Consider the following 14,605-nt stretch of genomic DNA (forward strand, 5'->3'; position numbering starts at 1 on the left):
TCTCAAGAGGAGAAGGGAGGCCTTCGGCACGCTACGCAATCCTGACAGGATTTATGAGAAAATATTGCCGACGGCTGCAGAGAATGAGGACTAGGAGAAGTATTGTGCCCTGATTCAGGGAAGAGAGTGTTCAGCCTAACAACATAATGAAGCTTTCAAAATCCAGGAATCCCAAGGAATTTTTAATCTGGAATCATCCTTATGGTACAGCTACTTAGGGCATCCACCGTAGCCAAAAGACTAGCTCTTCATCAACAGAATATGTATCTGGAGAGCATGGGGAGAATGAGGTAGGAGGGAAGGAAGAAATCTCCTCTGGGAAATTGTTTCAAGTGGGGTAAAAGGATGACCTAAGACTCTGTGTAGAAGAAAGAACAAATGCGAATGGGCTCAGATGGATCCGCTTCAAGGATGCTCAACTCAGATCTGTGTTTTGGCCATCACAAGGGAGTGAATGAAATAGCGACATCATTTCACAAATTCCCAGAGGGCAAGGTCAAAGGACTCTAATAGTCATTGGCAAGCCAAGTATAATTAGCCGAATTTATAGTCTTATATGCTAGCCTGAATACCAATGAGTCATCAGCAAAGAGTCCTGAAGCAGGCTGTCATGGATTAGATAATAAAAATAAAAGACAAGAGTAAGGAGGAGATGAGTAAATATGCTTCAATTAATAGAGGGTCTATCACAAAAAGGATGGTTGGGTTGGGTTGGGTTAAGAAGGCATATGCATATACAGAGTAAGGAGACTGAGCTATGGACCTTAATTAGGGGACTAGGCGTGAATTAGTGTCTACACTCCATATTTCAGACAAAGCTTAATAGCATTCCAGACAAGTGTTAGCTGTGCCCCAAGGGTAGTTGTTCCCATTGGAAGGAGATTATAACACTAGGCCCATCGGCTCACCCAGAAGCCAAATGCCTTTTGGCCTATGGGCAAGTTCTCCTACAGAATGTGGGGGAGAGAGCTCAGGAAAGGAGAGAACCCCCAATATTTGGGCCATGCTTATTTTGAGACATAGTCTTGATCTCTTTGTAGCCATCAGGAGAGTTGTCAATGGCAGACTGAGTAATGGCTGCTGTGATCCATTCTAGACCTTGCTCAGGAGCTGAGAGGTTTCAGAATTACCAAGAACTGAAGACATCTGTGCTCCATGCATTCCACTCACACGTGCTAAATGCAATTGAGAACCATGAGGATTAATTAGTGTGCCCTCAGTATCTGGCACTGCCCTGGTCTCTGTTCACCTACCGGGCTCCAGGTGAGCACTAACCGAAGGTGGACTGAGAGGGAGAAGCAACTGCTTGCTGTGTCTCTTCTTCGGCCCTGGTCCAGATCACAGTTTGTTTCATTAGTGTTCCACACAGTCCTGGCACACAGTAGGGCTTGATAAATGACTGATTAACATGGAATTGGCAACAAAACAAGATGCTCTAAAAGAAGCAAAGCTGCAGTCATGGATGGTCTGCCCATCCATTGCTGTGTGACTTCATACTGGTCAGCTAGCCTTCCTCACATTAGTGAATAAGCACAGAGGTGAAGCACTTACCCGAGGCACTGCTTTTGGGGAGGCCAACGAGCAGGAACAATACAGGAAGCCAGAGCAGTTCCATCCTGTCAATATAAGCAGAGAAGGAAGATCCATTAAACTCGACTACTTAAACCGCATCGGTCCTCCCCTTTGCCTTCCAATTTCAGACCACCAAACCGGAACTTTTCCCTTCTTTCCATTGGTTCTGGCTTTTTTCCACATGCCACCATAGTCCAGAGACAGAGACTTTTCTTCAGTGATGAATGGAGTGCCTAAAAACCCTGAATTCACATTTTTGGAAGCCAACTGCACTCAGCATTTACATTAAGGAGGAAGGGGTAAACCTTTAGCTCAATACGGCTTTTTTTTTTTCTTCCTCACTAGAAAGGAATGTCAGTGAGACAGGAATCTAATTTCTCTTTAGCCTCTCAGTCACTAGAGGAGCCTGTCAGAATATTATCTATCCCAGGGCCATCTGGGACACGGACCACTGGACAGCAGACCTGGCTCACTGACAGTTCACAGGAATATGGCCTTCACATTGATTATCATGGGGGAACTGTCGATATCTGGACATCTTAAAATCAAAGCAGTTTTAAACCCTTTTCAACTCTTTCATGGAGAACTGTAATCAAATCACTATTGTCCTTGTCCCTAGAAAGAATCTGCAATTCCTAGAGATTCCATGCAATTTCCCAAACCTTAACTCCTTTTTCTGGCTACCACTTCCACATATAGGGTGGGATTCCCCATTAGAATAGAACTCAATATGAAGGGAGCAGAACCAGAAGAACATTGGAACAGAAACAGCAAGATTAGGGGATGATCAACTATGACAGATTTAGACAACTAAGGCAACCAAGGCAGACTTAGCCTTCTCTGCAATGAAGTTACCCAAGACAATTCAGTGGATTTGGAATGGAAAATGCCCCTTCCTGTAGAGAGAGAACTATGGAGATCAAATGCAGATTGAAGCATATTATCACTACCTTTCTAGTTACTTTTCCTTGATGAGTTTCCCCCTTTTTTTCTGATTTTTCTTTTTCAACATGACTAATCTGGAAATATATTTTAAATAATTGCATGTGAATAATATATCAGATTGCTTGCTGTCTTGGGAAGGGGGGAGGAAAAAAAGTTTCTCAAAATCTTATAAAAATGATTATTGAAAACTAATTTTTACATGTAATTGGAAAAAGAAAATATTAAGTAAAAAAGAATAAAATATATAACTCAATGAAAGCAATGACTACAATAATTTTGTATTTCTAAACTGGTCCTTAGAATAGTGTTTTGCTTATAAAGCAAAGCTCTTAACAAATATAAATTCATTCAATTACGAACAAAAAGATGTCACCTCTTTTATATGGAAGATGACTTTTTAAGTATATTTACTAAGGCTCTAGATAATACGATGGACTCTTAGATATGCTTCGGTTCAAATTACATACAGAACAATGGCATTACTTAAAGCCTAAACCGAACAAATGAAATTAAAAATTGCAACCCTTTTTGTTCTGTTCTCCCTTTCTCATCGATATATTTCTAGGTGTAGTGTGGATTATTTATGAAGAATGAGTTTTGGGGCAGCTAGGTGGAGCAGTGGATAGAGCACCCGTCCTGATGTCAGGAGGACCTGAGTTCAAATCTGACCTCAGATACTTAGCACTTCCTAACTGTGTTGACCCTGGGCAAGTCACTTAATCCCAATTGCTTTGGGGATGGATGGGGGAATGAGTTTGGTCTTCCTCAAGTTATAAATGCCTAAATTACAAATACCTTATATGACTGGGTTTGCACTTGTCTTCTCCTTTATCTATTCTAAGGTTATTCAGCTATAGCAACTGTGTGGGGTTTGTTTGTTTGCTTGTTTGTTTTTATTTTTTTCAAGATCACAACCTAGATGTTCTGGGCAAACATGACCACCTGATGTTCACTAACTTAATAACTCTTAGTGATCAGAGGTATGCAATGATCCTACTTTTCTTTATATATTTAAATGCTCACAACTCTTAATTCCACTTTTCTCCAAAGACTTTCTTTTTTCGTTTCCCTCCTATTAAATTATTGACCAATATCACAGACAAAGAAACAGAACAAAACAAAAGAGCAAGAATAAAAATAATTTCCTCATCACGCCTCTATAAGCCAATGAGCAATTCTGTGGTGATTAATTTTCAAAGGTGAATTAGGGACATACCCGTCTTAATAAAGAGAAAATTTATTTTTTAATTTGATGCAATAATGAAACAGGGTCAGCACCATGGTAAGTTCTTGGAAGGATCCAAGTATTTCCGCTTTTTACTAACTAGACAAAGATCCCTCTGCTCTATAATCATTATACATTTGAATTTCAAGTATCACCTTTCTAGAGGCCATTTAACCATGCTGAGCCACAGTTACCCACCTCGTCAGTTAAATGGGAGTAATTATGTCTATTATATCTGCTTCACATGGTATGGTGAAGAAAAAATGGAATGGTAAAAGTGAGGTGTTTTGCAAACTCTAAACCACAATAGGAGTATAAGTTGTTCTCATCTTCATCATCCTTATCTCCCATGGTGTCCTTCCCAGGGACGTTCAGCACCATAGACAGAGATTCAGAATTCAATCCTGGCTTTCTTTGTCTTTGCCCTCAACTGGATGTTTTCCCAATAACTCAATGTCCAAAAGAAAGCTTTCCAAGTCATGGATAAAAACAAAAATAATTGCAATAATTTGCATCCCCAGGGGGCTTTGAGATTGACACAAACCCTCTTCAGGAGACACAGCAGCCCAGAAATCTCCTGCCCACATTCATAAAGCGCCGCACTATCTCCTGCTTATGTCAGAATAACTGTGCTTCATTGTGGACTCCAGGCAGCTGACTTTCAACCCCAAGCCTGAGGCATGATAGAGTACACTGGTCCCTCAAACTGTTTTTGGCTCAGCAAACAGGACCACACGCATGCATGCGCCAGCTCCTCCCACCTCCGCGTTTTCCCAATTTACCTACTGTGTGCTTTTGAATTCTGAAGGACACAGTCTGAAGACATTTCCATTACTGTGATTGATAGCCTTAATTGTTATTCCTGAGTTACTGACTGATGTCAGAGGGGAGAAGAAAAAAGCAAAAGTGGACCTAGGGAGAACCTTTCGATCGGTAATGTATGTACAAACACATACTCTCATGCACATACAGTTACTTCCTCTGTGGGGATCAATTATGATAAAACAGATGGGTCTTGGCTTTCATGGACAGGCCAAATGAGGTCAAGTTACTGTGGGGGAACTAAATGTTGCTAGAAGTTCCGACAATGTTCTTTCAAACAATTATAAGCCATACTTATTTTCTCTAAGCACATCTTTGTACAAGGGCACATGTTAAATGTTTAATAATTGCCCATTAACTGACTACCTGATAGAATGAATTAGGAGTGTCATAAGGAGTCTATAGACAGCCTGGCAGAGATTTTTTTTTTTTTTTTAATTTTTTTAATTTATTTTTATTTTATTTTATAATTATAACATTTTTTGACAATACATATGCATGGGTAATTTTTTTATAACATTATCCCTTGCACTTACTTCTATTCAGATTTTTTCCCTTCCTCCCCCAAACCCCTCCCCCAGATGGCAAGCAGTCTTATATATGTTAAATATATTACAGTATAATTTAGATACAATATATGTGTGTAGAACCGAATTTTTTGTTGCACAGGAAGAATTGGATTCAGAAGGTAAAAATAACAGTTTACATTCATTTCCCATTGTTCCTTTTCTGGATGTAGCTGGTTCTTTCCATCATTAATCAATTGGAATTGGATTAGCTCTTCTCTATGTTGAAGAAATCCACTTCCATCAGCATACATCCTCGTACAGTATCATTGTTGAAGTGTATAATGATCTTCTGGTTCTGCTCGTTTCACTCAGCATCAGTTGATGTAAGTCTCTCCAAGCCTCTCTATATTTCTCCTGTTGGTCATTTCTTATAGAACAATAATATTCCATAACATTCATATACCATAATTTACCCAACCATTCTCCAATTGATGGACATCCATTCATCTTCCAGCTTCTAGCCACTATGAAAAGGGCTGCCACAAACATTTTGGCACATACAGGACCCTTTCCCTTCTCTAGTAGTTCCTTGGGGTATAAGCCCAGTAGTAGTATGGCTGGGTCAAAGGGTATGCACATTTTGATAACTTTTTGGGCATAATTCCAGATTGCTCTCCAGAATCAGCCTGGCAGAGATTGAAATGCCTTGTTGTTACTCATTCCTGTGCCCCACAGAGGCACTGCCCATGGGGCGAAAAATAAAAGCATCCCTGCCCTCAACTGAGCTTCCTTTCTAACTTAGTACAAAAATGTCAATTCAAAAAGAATCCAAAATGTCTATACAGAACAACTGCACAAAAGACTTATAACTTAGAAACCATGGAAGGGTTTAGGAGGAAGATGTAGCAAAGCCTCAGCTGGTAGGAAGCTGAGGTTCTAGAAGGTACCGGTGAGGAAGGGAAGCATTCTAGTCATAGTGGAATGGGGCTACCCAGTTTTGAAACCAAGTGTAGATGGGACCTGGGTGGTACAGCCAACAGAGTACTGAGTCTGCATTCAAGATGACCTGAGTTCGAGTCCAGTCTCCTACTCTACCCTGGACAAAGGGCTACTAGGGACCCTGGACAAGCCCCTTAATCTTTACCTGTCTTATTTTCCTCAATTAGAAAATGGGGATTATCGGAGCACCCATCTCCCAGGGTTGTTGTGAGTTCAAAATAGGAGTAAATAGGAATTAATGTTCCTAAAAGATCTGCAAGCCTTAAAGCACTATACAAATGATAATTATGATGATGATGATCATCATCATCATGATCATGCTGTAAAAGACATCCTTGTTCAGGATAAGATGGGCACTGAAGTTCCTTCCAGTTTTTAAATTCTGTTATCCTTTGAGGTACTTACTTCTATTTTTCAGAAAAAGAAACTAAGTCTCAAAGAGAAAGAAAATGACGTGAACAAAATCATGCAATTATGAAATGATTCTACAGCAAATCTGAACCTAGGTCTCTTGTCTTTGTCCAAGTTCTGGCCACTTAGCCATGCTGCCTCATCTCAATTATTCTCTCTTTTCTCATCTGCAAAATGGGGTAGCTGAACCCCCCTCCCTAAAGTGCCTTCCAACTTGCTGATTCTGTGATTCTCTGAACTTGAACAGCTAAATTAGGACACAGCTCACCAGATTCTCAGCCAAGCAGTTTGCCTGTGCTTCAAGGTATCCATTTGGAGTAGAATCACTGGACAAAACCCAGGCTGAGACCCTCCTTCTGTACAGCCTCCTCCTGTCCTTCCTGAGAGACATTTTCCATTAGTTATTTCATATTTATTTAAACAGCCACAAGCTGCCAGCGGCTATAGTGAGAACACATACATTATGAACTAGTCCCTCAAGCCAGGAGGAAGTAACTCACCAGAGCAAGAACATCGCTTCATTTTATTCTGAAACCTTAAGTACTTTGAATGTCTCAGTTATCATATTTGTGGTAATAATAATAACAATACCAACGATGACAGTTGAACATTCTGGTTAAATTTGCTGGTGTGCAAATGGAGTGAGGAATGATGGGAGGGCCCAGATTTTTGCAGAGCAAAGACCATTGAATTCAGAATTGGAAATGAGGCTGGAGGATTCCATCTCACGTACCTTGTGGATTTTCAGAGTTTAAAGGGAACTCCAAGGCCATCCAGTCTGGCCTGCAGCAGAATTAGCAAGGGAGCCAACTTCTGGGGCTAGAAGGAATCTTTGGGGCCATTGAGTGTAATCTCCTTATTTCACAGTTGAGAAAATTCCATTCCTATCAAGGATAAGTGGCAGGCAGGCAAAAGTGAAATTGAAACCCCCATCCTCTGACTCCAGAGACACTGCTTTTATCACTTAGAGCCCAAGGGCCTCTCCTCTCCGTCCCAAGAAGTAGTTTGCTGGCTTTAATCCAAGATCTCAAAGAGGGGAAGCTACTGCCTCCTCAGGAGCTATCCACTGCTGATCTCTAGGGAAGGTTCCCCCCTTTTATATTATATACCAAATCTAAATTTCCCTTGTTTGAAGATTATATATTTGAAATATATTTATCCTCCCTAGCGTATAATCTTGGACAAGTACCTTTAACTTTCTGAGCCGCATCTCCTCGAATCTCTAATAAAATCATCAGGGTGAGGGGGGAAATCATGGTACCCTTTAGAACACAACCATATAATCATGATTTATCTTCAGCCCTTCTCTCTCCCTAACTGCTCACATCCAATGAGCTGTCAATATTTATTGATTCTAATTCGATAGAATCTCTTTCCCCATCCATTTTTCTTCAGAACATTAAATTTGTGAATGCTAAGAGGAGTAACTTAAAAGGATGGAAGGAGCTATTTGAGTTATAAAATAAGGGTGAAATGATCATTCTCTAATCCAAGCTTAATAAATACTTGTTGTTTAATACCAATAGGAATTTTTGAGGCTCAAAAGGAGGAGGAAGATAGGACAAAGGGAAAAAGAAAAGAGATTGGCTTGAGCATAGTGACAGGGTTTGTTTGTCCAGGGGAATAAAGGGAGATAGAAAAAAATATATTCTAAATAGGAGAAAACCCTTGGAGCTTAATGAATCCATGAATTTAATACAGAACAGACAGGCTATCACTTTCAAGCTTTCAAGTCAAGAATGATGTGAAATCATATCCAATTAAGAGAAGCCCCACTACCTCCAGTGGCCTGAAAACAGTTGGGGAGGAGAAGAAAAGAGGAGACTTTTCTCCTCAGTGGAACTCTCCTCCTTCTCCACTGTAAGTCACTCTAGGTCTCTGTGCCTCAGTTTTCACACCTATAAGAATAAGCTGTTACCACTTCACAGTTTGAGCTTGTTAAAACTAGGGTAGGGACTAGGCCAGCCTGGAAAGATGCTCTCCAGGGTGCTCAGACTAGAAGATGACTTAATTGATTTCTCCACAAATCACTGCAGATGGAATTACATGAGGGAAAGTAACTGGCAAGTCTATTAGACTCAGAATCAAGGAACTGACTGACTGGGCCCTTTAGGATCATGTATCCCATTTCTTCATTCTGTCCTCCAAGAATTGGACTTCCAGGGATGTTGTACGGGAATCACATCAGCCACTCAGAGGCTCGAGGTCTGCCGAACCCCAGCCCTACACCTTCTCTGGCACTGAAGTACCTCCCCACTTGGATCTCCTCTCTGTCAGTAACTTTAGGGATGATGAGGTAAGGCTGACTCTGCCCTCAAGGAGCTGAAATCTATTTGGAGAAAAAAAGTTCATGCCTGTGAAATTTAGGATAGTAAAATTCAGCCAATAATCAAGGGGCGAAGTTAAAAGTCATCAGACATACGAATCCACCACTTAGAACTTGCCAGATTCAAGAGCCACCCTCAAAATACCTCTGTCATCTTCCCTTCCTTCCTGTCAAATCCGCTGCTTCCTCAACACATGGAGACCAAAGCTCAGGTCCTTCTCATCTCTCACTGGCAGTGAAACAGCAGCCTTTTTACTAGCCCCTGCTTCCTATTTCCCCCTCCATCAAGATGTCAATATCCTCTGCCTGAAATCCCTGCCTGACCATGCTGCTATCCTGTCAATAGCTCCAATGAGTCAGTCTTCTTTCTTGGATAAATGACAAACTCTTCTATTGGATGTAAAATTCTGCCTCTAGTGTGTTTCTCTCTTTTCCAGGGTCACCATTCCGGGTAAACTTGTTTATACAATGTTTCCCAAGCCCAGTTTCTAGCTCACCCCTCATCCCAACACAGGCTGTACCTTTGCAAAGTCAGCTCTCAGCTCCTCTTCTCAGTATCTTAAGCTTCATGTGTGCTTTAACTCGGGGGCGAGGGGCACCTATAAGAAGTCTTTCTGGTTCCCATTTCCTTTCCCTGGTAACCCCTCTCCCACCAATTGGCCTCAGATTTACTATCTAGTGCTTTTTCACTTAGATGATGGCTTTCCCAACAGAAAGTAAACCTCTTACATCCTCTTCTCCCTCCTGAGAATGGGAAAGGTTTCAATTTTTTTCTTGATATCTTCCCTGACTGGCACATAATAGACACCTAATATCTTGTTGATTCAGTGTTGTTCTCCCTGTTTATTAATGCTCTCTTCCTACTCAATTTCTAAAGAACAAACTTACACAAGTGCCTGTTTTAATGCCCCAAAGACTGTAGATTCCATGAAAAGAAATAATTTATGAAGGACCTACTGTGTGCCAAGAACTAGGCACACAAATACAAAAGCTACAGGCCCTCAAGGAATTTATATTCTAATAAAAGGGAGCAAGAGCAGCTGCAGAGGGTAATCTGCAAAAAGGATTTAAATCCCCTAAGTGGACAACAGCTACAGTTCCTATCTTCAAGTGTTTTGTTTTGTTTTGTTTTGTTTTAATAAATATTAAATGTGTAAGTAAAGAAGCTTGTGTATAATAAGAAGCACTTTACAAAGAGAGATTCTTATCTACTTGGTTGTGATTCTCATTGCCTAAGGAGCTCTAGGTACTGGTAAAACAACATTAACAGTCTTTGCATTCAAGAAGAGCTTTATTCTATTGGAAAGACTCAGAAATCTTTGCATGCCGGAGTGGGCACACACACACACACACACACACACACACACACACACACACACTTAACAAATTTGCAAATAACTCAAATCTGGGAGGGATAATGAACATGATAGATGACAAATTCAGCATCCAAAAAAGTCATCAGAGCCCAAAAGCATTGGGCCAAATATAAAATCATATTCATCCCTATTACATTTGAATAATTGTATTTTTTTCAAAAATCATCTTTCTAAGAATAAAGGGGGAGAGGCTATGGTTAGATAATAGATTATTCTGAAAAATGATCCATGGGCTTCGGGCCAACAAGTTCAAAAGGAGTCACCCATATGCTATGGCAGCCAAGAAAGCCAATGAAGAGACAGAGACAGAGACAGAGAGAGAGAGAGACAGAGAGAGAGAGACAGACAGACAGAGAGAGAGAGAGAGAGAGAGAGAGAGACAGCGAGAGAGAGAGAGAGAGAGAGAGAGAGAGAGAGAGAGAGAGAGAGAGAGAGAGAGAGAGAGAACGTCCCTAGCTCTAAAGATGATCATCCCTTCATCCCATGCAGCCCACATCAGGGGCAACATGCTCAGAAAGGATGTAATGTCAAGGGGAAGGAGATCAGCAGCGTGGATTTCACTTCATGCCATAAAAAAAATCAGTTGAAGGAAGTAGGGATGTTTCATCTAGAGAAGAGGGGAGGTATGTGACAGCTGTGGACCATATCCTGTAGAGGGGGGCTTATCAACCAAGTCTTGTTTTGTCTAAGAAGTAAGAGCTAGAAACACAGAGATCAAATTAGGCTTGAGATACTGATATAAATATTTCTTTCTCTGTCTCTGTCTTTGTCTCTTTCTCTCTCTATGTATGTGTGTGTGTGTGTGTGTGTGTGTGTGTGTGTGTGTGTGTGTGTATATGAGCTTGATATACATTAAAAATAGCCCTCATTGAAAGTTTTCAAACAAAACACAGTTGACTTTTTCTTGGAGATGATGTAAATGATTTATATCTATATCTAACTAGCTCGCTAGCTATATAAATCCTGGTTTGGATCAGGTGACCATGGAGGTCCCTTCCCTCTCTAGGAGTCAGAGCTGGAATCTTCCAACTCAAAAGATTGATGCTTCTTCTTCCAGATGTGCTTTCACCAAGAAACTTCATTTCATCTTACAGGTAAAAGCAGAGGACAGTAGCCTTGCTAGCTTAGAGACAGGAAGAAAACATAGATGAATTTTATCCATGTATACCCCAAATGAAAATCCCATCCTTTGTCAGACTTTTAAAGCAGAATTTCTTAGCCTGAGTTCCAGGGTTCCAGGATAGATTTTAGGAGATTTAGAGACTTCTGTTCAGTTTTTAAATATGTTTGTAATGATTTTTTTTAAACTTAATGGTATTTTTTCCAGTTATATGGAAAGACAGTTTTCAAGATTCATCTCTGTAAGATTTTGAATTCCATGTTTTTTCTCTCGCCTTCCTGTCCTTCCCTCTCCCCATCCCCAGACAGCAAGCCATCTCAGAGAGGTTACACACATACAATCATGTTTAACATATTTCCACATTAGTCATGTCATGAAAGAAGATTCAAGAATAAAAAGGGAAAACCACAAGGAAGGGGAAAAAAAAGTGAAAATCAGCTGCTTTTGATATAATTAGTCTCTATCATAACCTCTGTATTTTATGCCTTGTAATTCCACAAGGAGGTCCATAGGAATCGGCGCACTGCCAGAGGGGCTGCCCTCCTACAAACCATCCTGGACTGGAAACATCTTACCAGAAAGGAGGCCGCCCGACCTCATGTGTTAAATGTGAGTTAAAAGCAAAGTTGTGTCCACCCACAGTATTTAAGAGGGCAATTTCCCCATGAATTATTGCCACAGAGCTTTCTTTTGTGTTGCTGCTGCTGCTGACTAAAGCTTTATGTAAGCAGCCCCGTCCCACCCCAAGGGAGTTAGCCACTCCAGATCCTTGGGCTGCCCCGGTCGGAGCAACCAGGCAGCCGCAAGTTCTGGGCAGTGCCCTGCGCAAAATTCCGGGATGGCACAGAGGGGCCTCCCAGGGATATCTCCCATCCAGGGAACTTCTCCGCTGGCACAGAATGCAAAGACACAAGACTACTTAATCTCCCTGGCTGGAGATAAGAATGAGCAGCAATCTCACACAGCCATTATCAACTTAGTCATAAACTTCTAAGGACTCCCGTGACCTTAATTTCTCCAATTACTCCTTATCTTCAGCATGCAGCCAACTACAATTTATCTTGACTTCCTCCCACTTCCTTTCTTTGCCCCATCCCCAACACAAATGGGGACACTAGGGGAAGGAGGGAGGGGGCCACTAAGTGTACTGTAAGGTAGGTTAGTCCAGAGGGTAGAACAGAGGAAGGTGAGATAGTGCCTCAGCAACAAGTACAGGATTTGTTGGGGAGCAGATCTTTTAGGGGCAGCCTTCCATGGTAAAACAGGCAGTCACAGAGGAGGGACAGACAGAAAGTCGTGCTGTCCATTGGTCTACATACGAAGCTATCAATCAAGAGGGGAGTACCTTGCAAGTCTTTACATTCTGCTACTCAAGAGATCCTCAGTACTGGGGGAGAGGGGAGCTTGGGTGAACCCCCAGAATGATAATGAGCACCCAGAGGCTTTGGCCTCCCCATGGTAGAAGAGGGGAGTCTGGGTGAATGATAAAGAACACCCAGGAGCTTTAGCCCTCATTGGGGGAGAGGGGAGCCTGGGTGAATCCCCAGAATGATAAGGGCATCCAGGGGTTTGGCCCACATTGTCTACAGCAACCCCCCACAAAGACCACGTGCCCTGGTGAATTTCAAATAAGTCAATGAAACCCTCATTTATAATGATTGATTGGGGGCACATAGAACCCTGGTAGATTAATAATCATAGAACTATACTGGCCCTAGGAATTATCCCGCCATGATTTACAGCAGGCCCAGAGCCTCCCAGCCCCAGCGGGCAAATCTGCATAATGAAGCCAGCTCCACAATACCAGGGCCGGGCAAGAGACATTGGCGTTCCAAGGTGGGAATTCACTCCCCGCTGGACCTTTAGTTGCCTTCAGTCTTACCCTCCTGTCAGGAAAACGATATTAAAAGGAGCAGCTCTTTTAGTCAGTTATATCTCAAAGGAGCACAGTTACATGCAGAACATGTCCCAAGTCTCTACACTGGAGGAGAGAGCAAGTCCACAAGTCGCCAAGCATTTATTATGTACCTACTGTGTGCCTGCACTATCCCAAGTGCTGGAGAAAGGTACATGGCTGGACCCTTCCTTTCCTTTTCTACACAAACATGGCCTAGAAAACTTGGGTAACTTTTCTGTATCTGCACAGAGAATGAACTCCAGAGCCGAGTCTCCTGTCTGCAAATCCACAGCAGTCCACCCCACTAACACACACACACACACACACACACACACGCACACACACACACACACACACTCACACACACACATGTACCATAGTAGTGTCCCATCAGCTCTTTGTCTCACACTTCTGCCTGAGTCTGAACTTGGATTTGTGGGATGGAGCCCTCAGCCTGCTGGAGGAGGTAGGGACAATAGAGTCACACACATAGGCTGGTGATGCTGGCATTTGTTCTCCTCCTCTACTTGCCATTCCCACCCACTCTACCAGACCAATTCTCTCCTCTTTTGCACGGTGCGAGGTCTTTGTGACCCAAGAATAGAGATCTAAGTCTCAGTTCGGCTTCATCTGAAGGATCATAAATGCGGAAATCGATGAGCTACTGCTATAATTACAAATATGTGCTAGCAAAAAAATAAGATCAAATAAAATGAAAATTGGTATTATAAAAACAGCCAACCTCCTTATGAAACCCAGCCCATAACCTTGGGAGAAACACAATGCAAAAAATAATAAAATTTAAAAAAAATAAAAGAGCAGAGAAAGATGTTCATAAGCAGCCTGGAAACAAGAGAGAGCAAACCGTCCAATGAGCTTTGATGAAAAATGGTTAACAAAAGCACCAAGAATGGCAAGCATCTGTATCAAGGAAGAGAGAAGTTCATCAAAATAGCCCTTCGAGGTCAGCAATCGTTTCCTCTCCCCCATCCCCAGTCAGGAATCCCAGAAAGCTCACGCAACATGCCTGTAAGCAAAGTTGAGGAGGCTGTTGAGTCTTATTTAGGATTTCTGCTTGATGTGGAGCCAAAGGCTTCAATCATTCAATCTGCCTGGATCCCACTGGGAAAGTGAGGGGCTGGGAAGCAAGTCTGCAGGCTCCACTCTTCTTAAAGTCAAATGCAAAGAGCGAATCCAGAGAACAGAAAGGAATGGGAGGTAATGAAGGGAAAGGAGAGAGAGAGAGACAGTGTTACCAAGAAATTACTCCAAAGGGAAGTCTGAGAAAGAGGGATCCTGAAACAGAACGAAACTGTGAAATGAGGAAAATACGCTCCCACATCCATCCCAGGTTTCGAGAGAAATCAAGTAAATGGGTGGCAGGGAATAGGGGGTATTAGTGC

At 41.9% G+C, this 14,605-nt stretch overlaps 1 protein-coding gene across 2 annotated transcripts in view; it reads right to left on the bottom strand.

The window, feature by feature from the left end:
• The window catches only part of IL1RAP (interleukin 1 receptor accessory protein), a 140,674-nt gene that overhangs the window by 98,855 nt on the left and 27,214 nt on the right, over positions 1–14,605 (bottom strand). For both annotated transcript variants that reach the window (XM_074297870.1, XM_074297869.1), the window contains exon 2: positions 1,552–1,616. In XM_074297870.1, the coding sequence (XP_074153971.1) occupies positions 1,552–1,615 (64 nt within the window). In that variant the 5' untranslated portion in view covers position 1,616. The remainder of the gene's footprint in view (positions 1–1,551; positions 1,617–14,605) is intronic.

The sequence above is a fragment of the Sminthopsis crassicaudata genome, chromosome 3, assembly GCF_048593235.1.
Source record: "Sminthopsis crassicaudata isolate SCR6 chromosome 3, ASM4859323v1, whole genome shotgun sequence".
Lineage (NCBI taxonomy): Eukaryota > Metazoa > Chordata > Mammalia > Dasyuromorphia > Dasyuridae > Sminthopsis > Sminthopsis crassicaudata.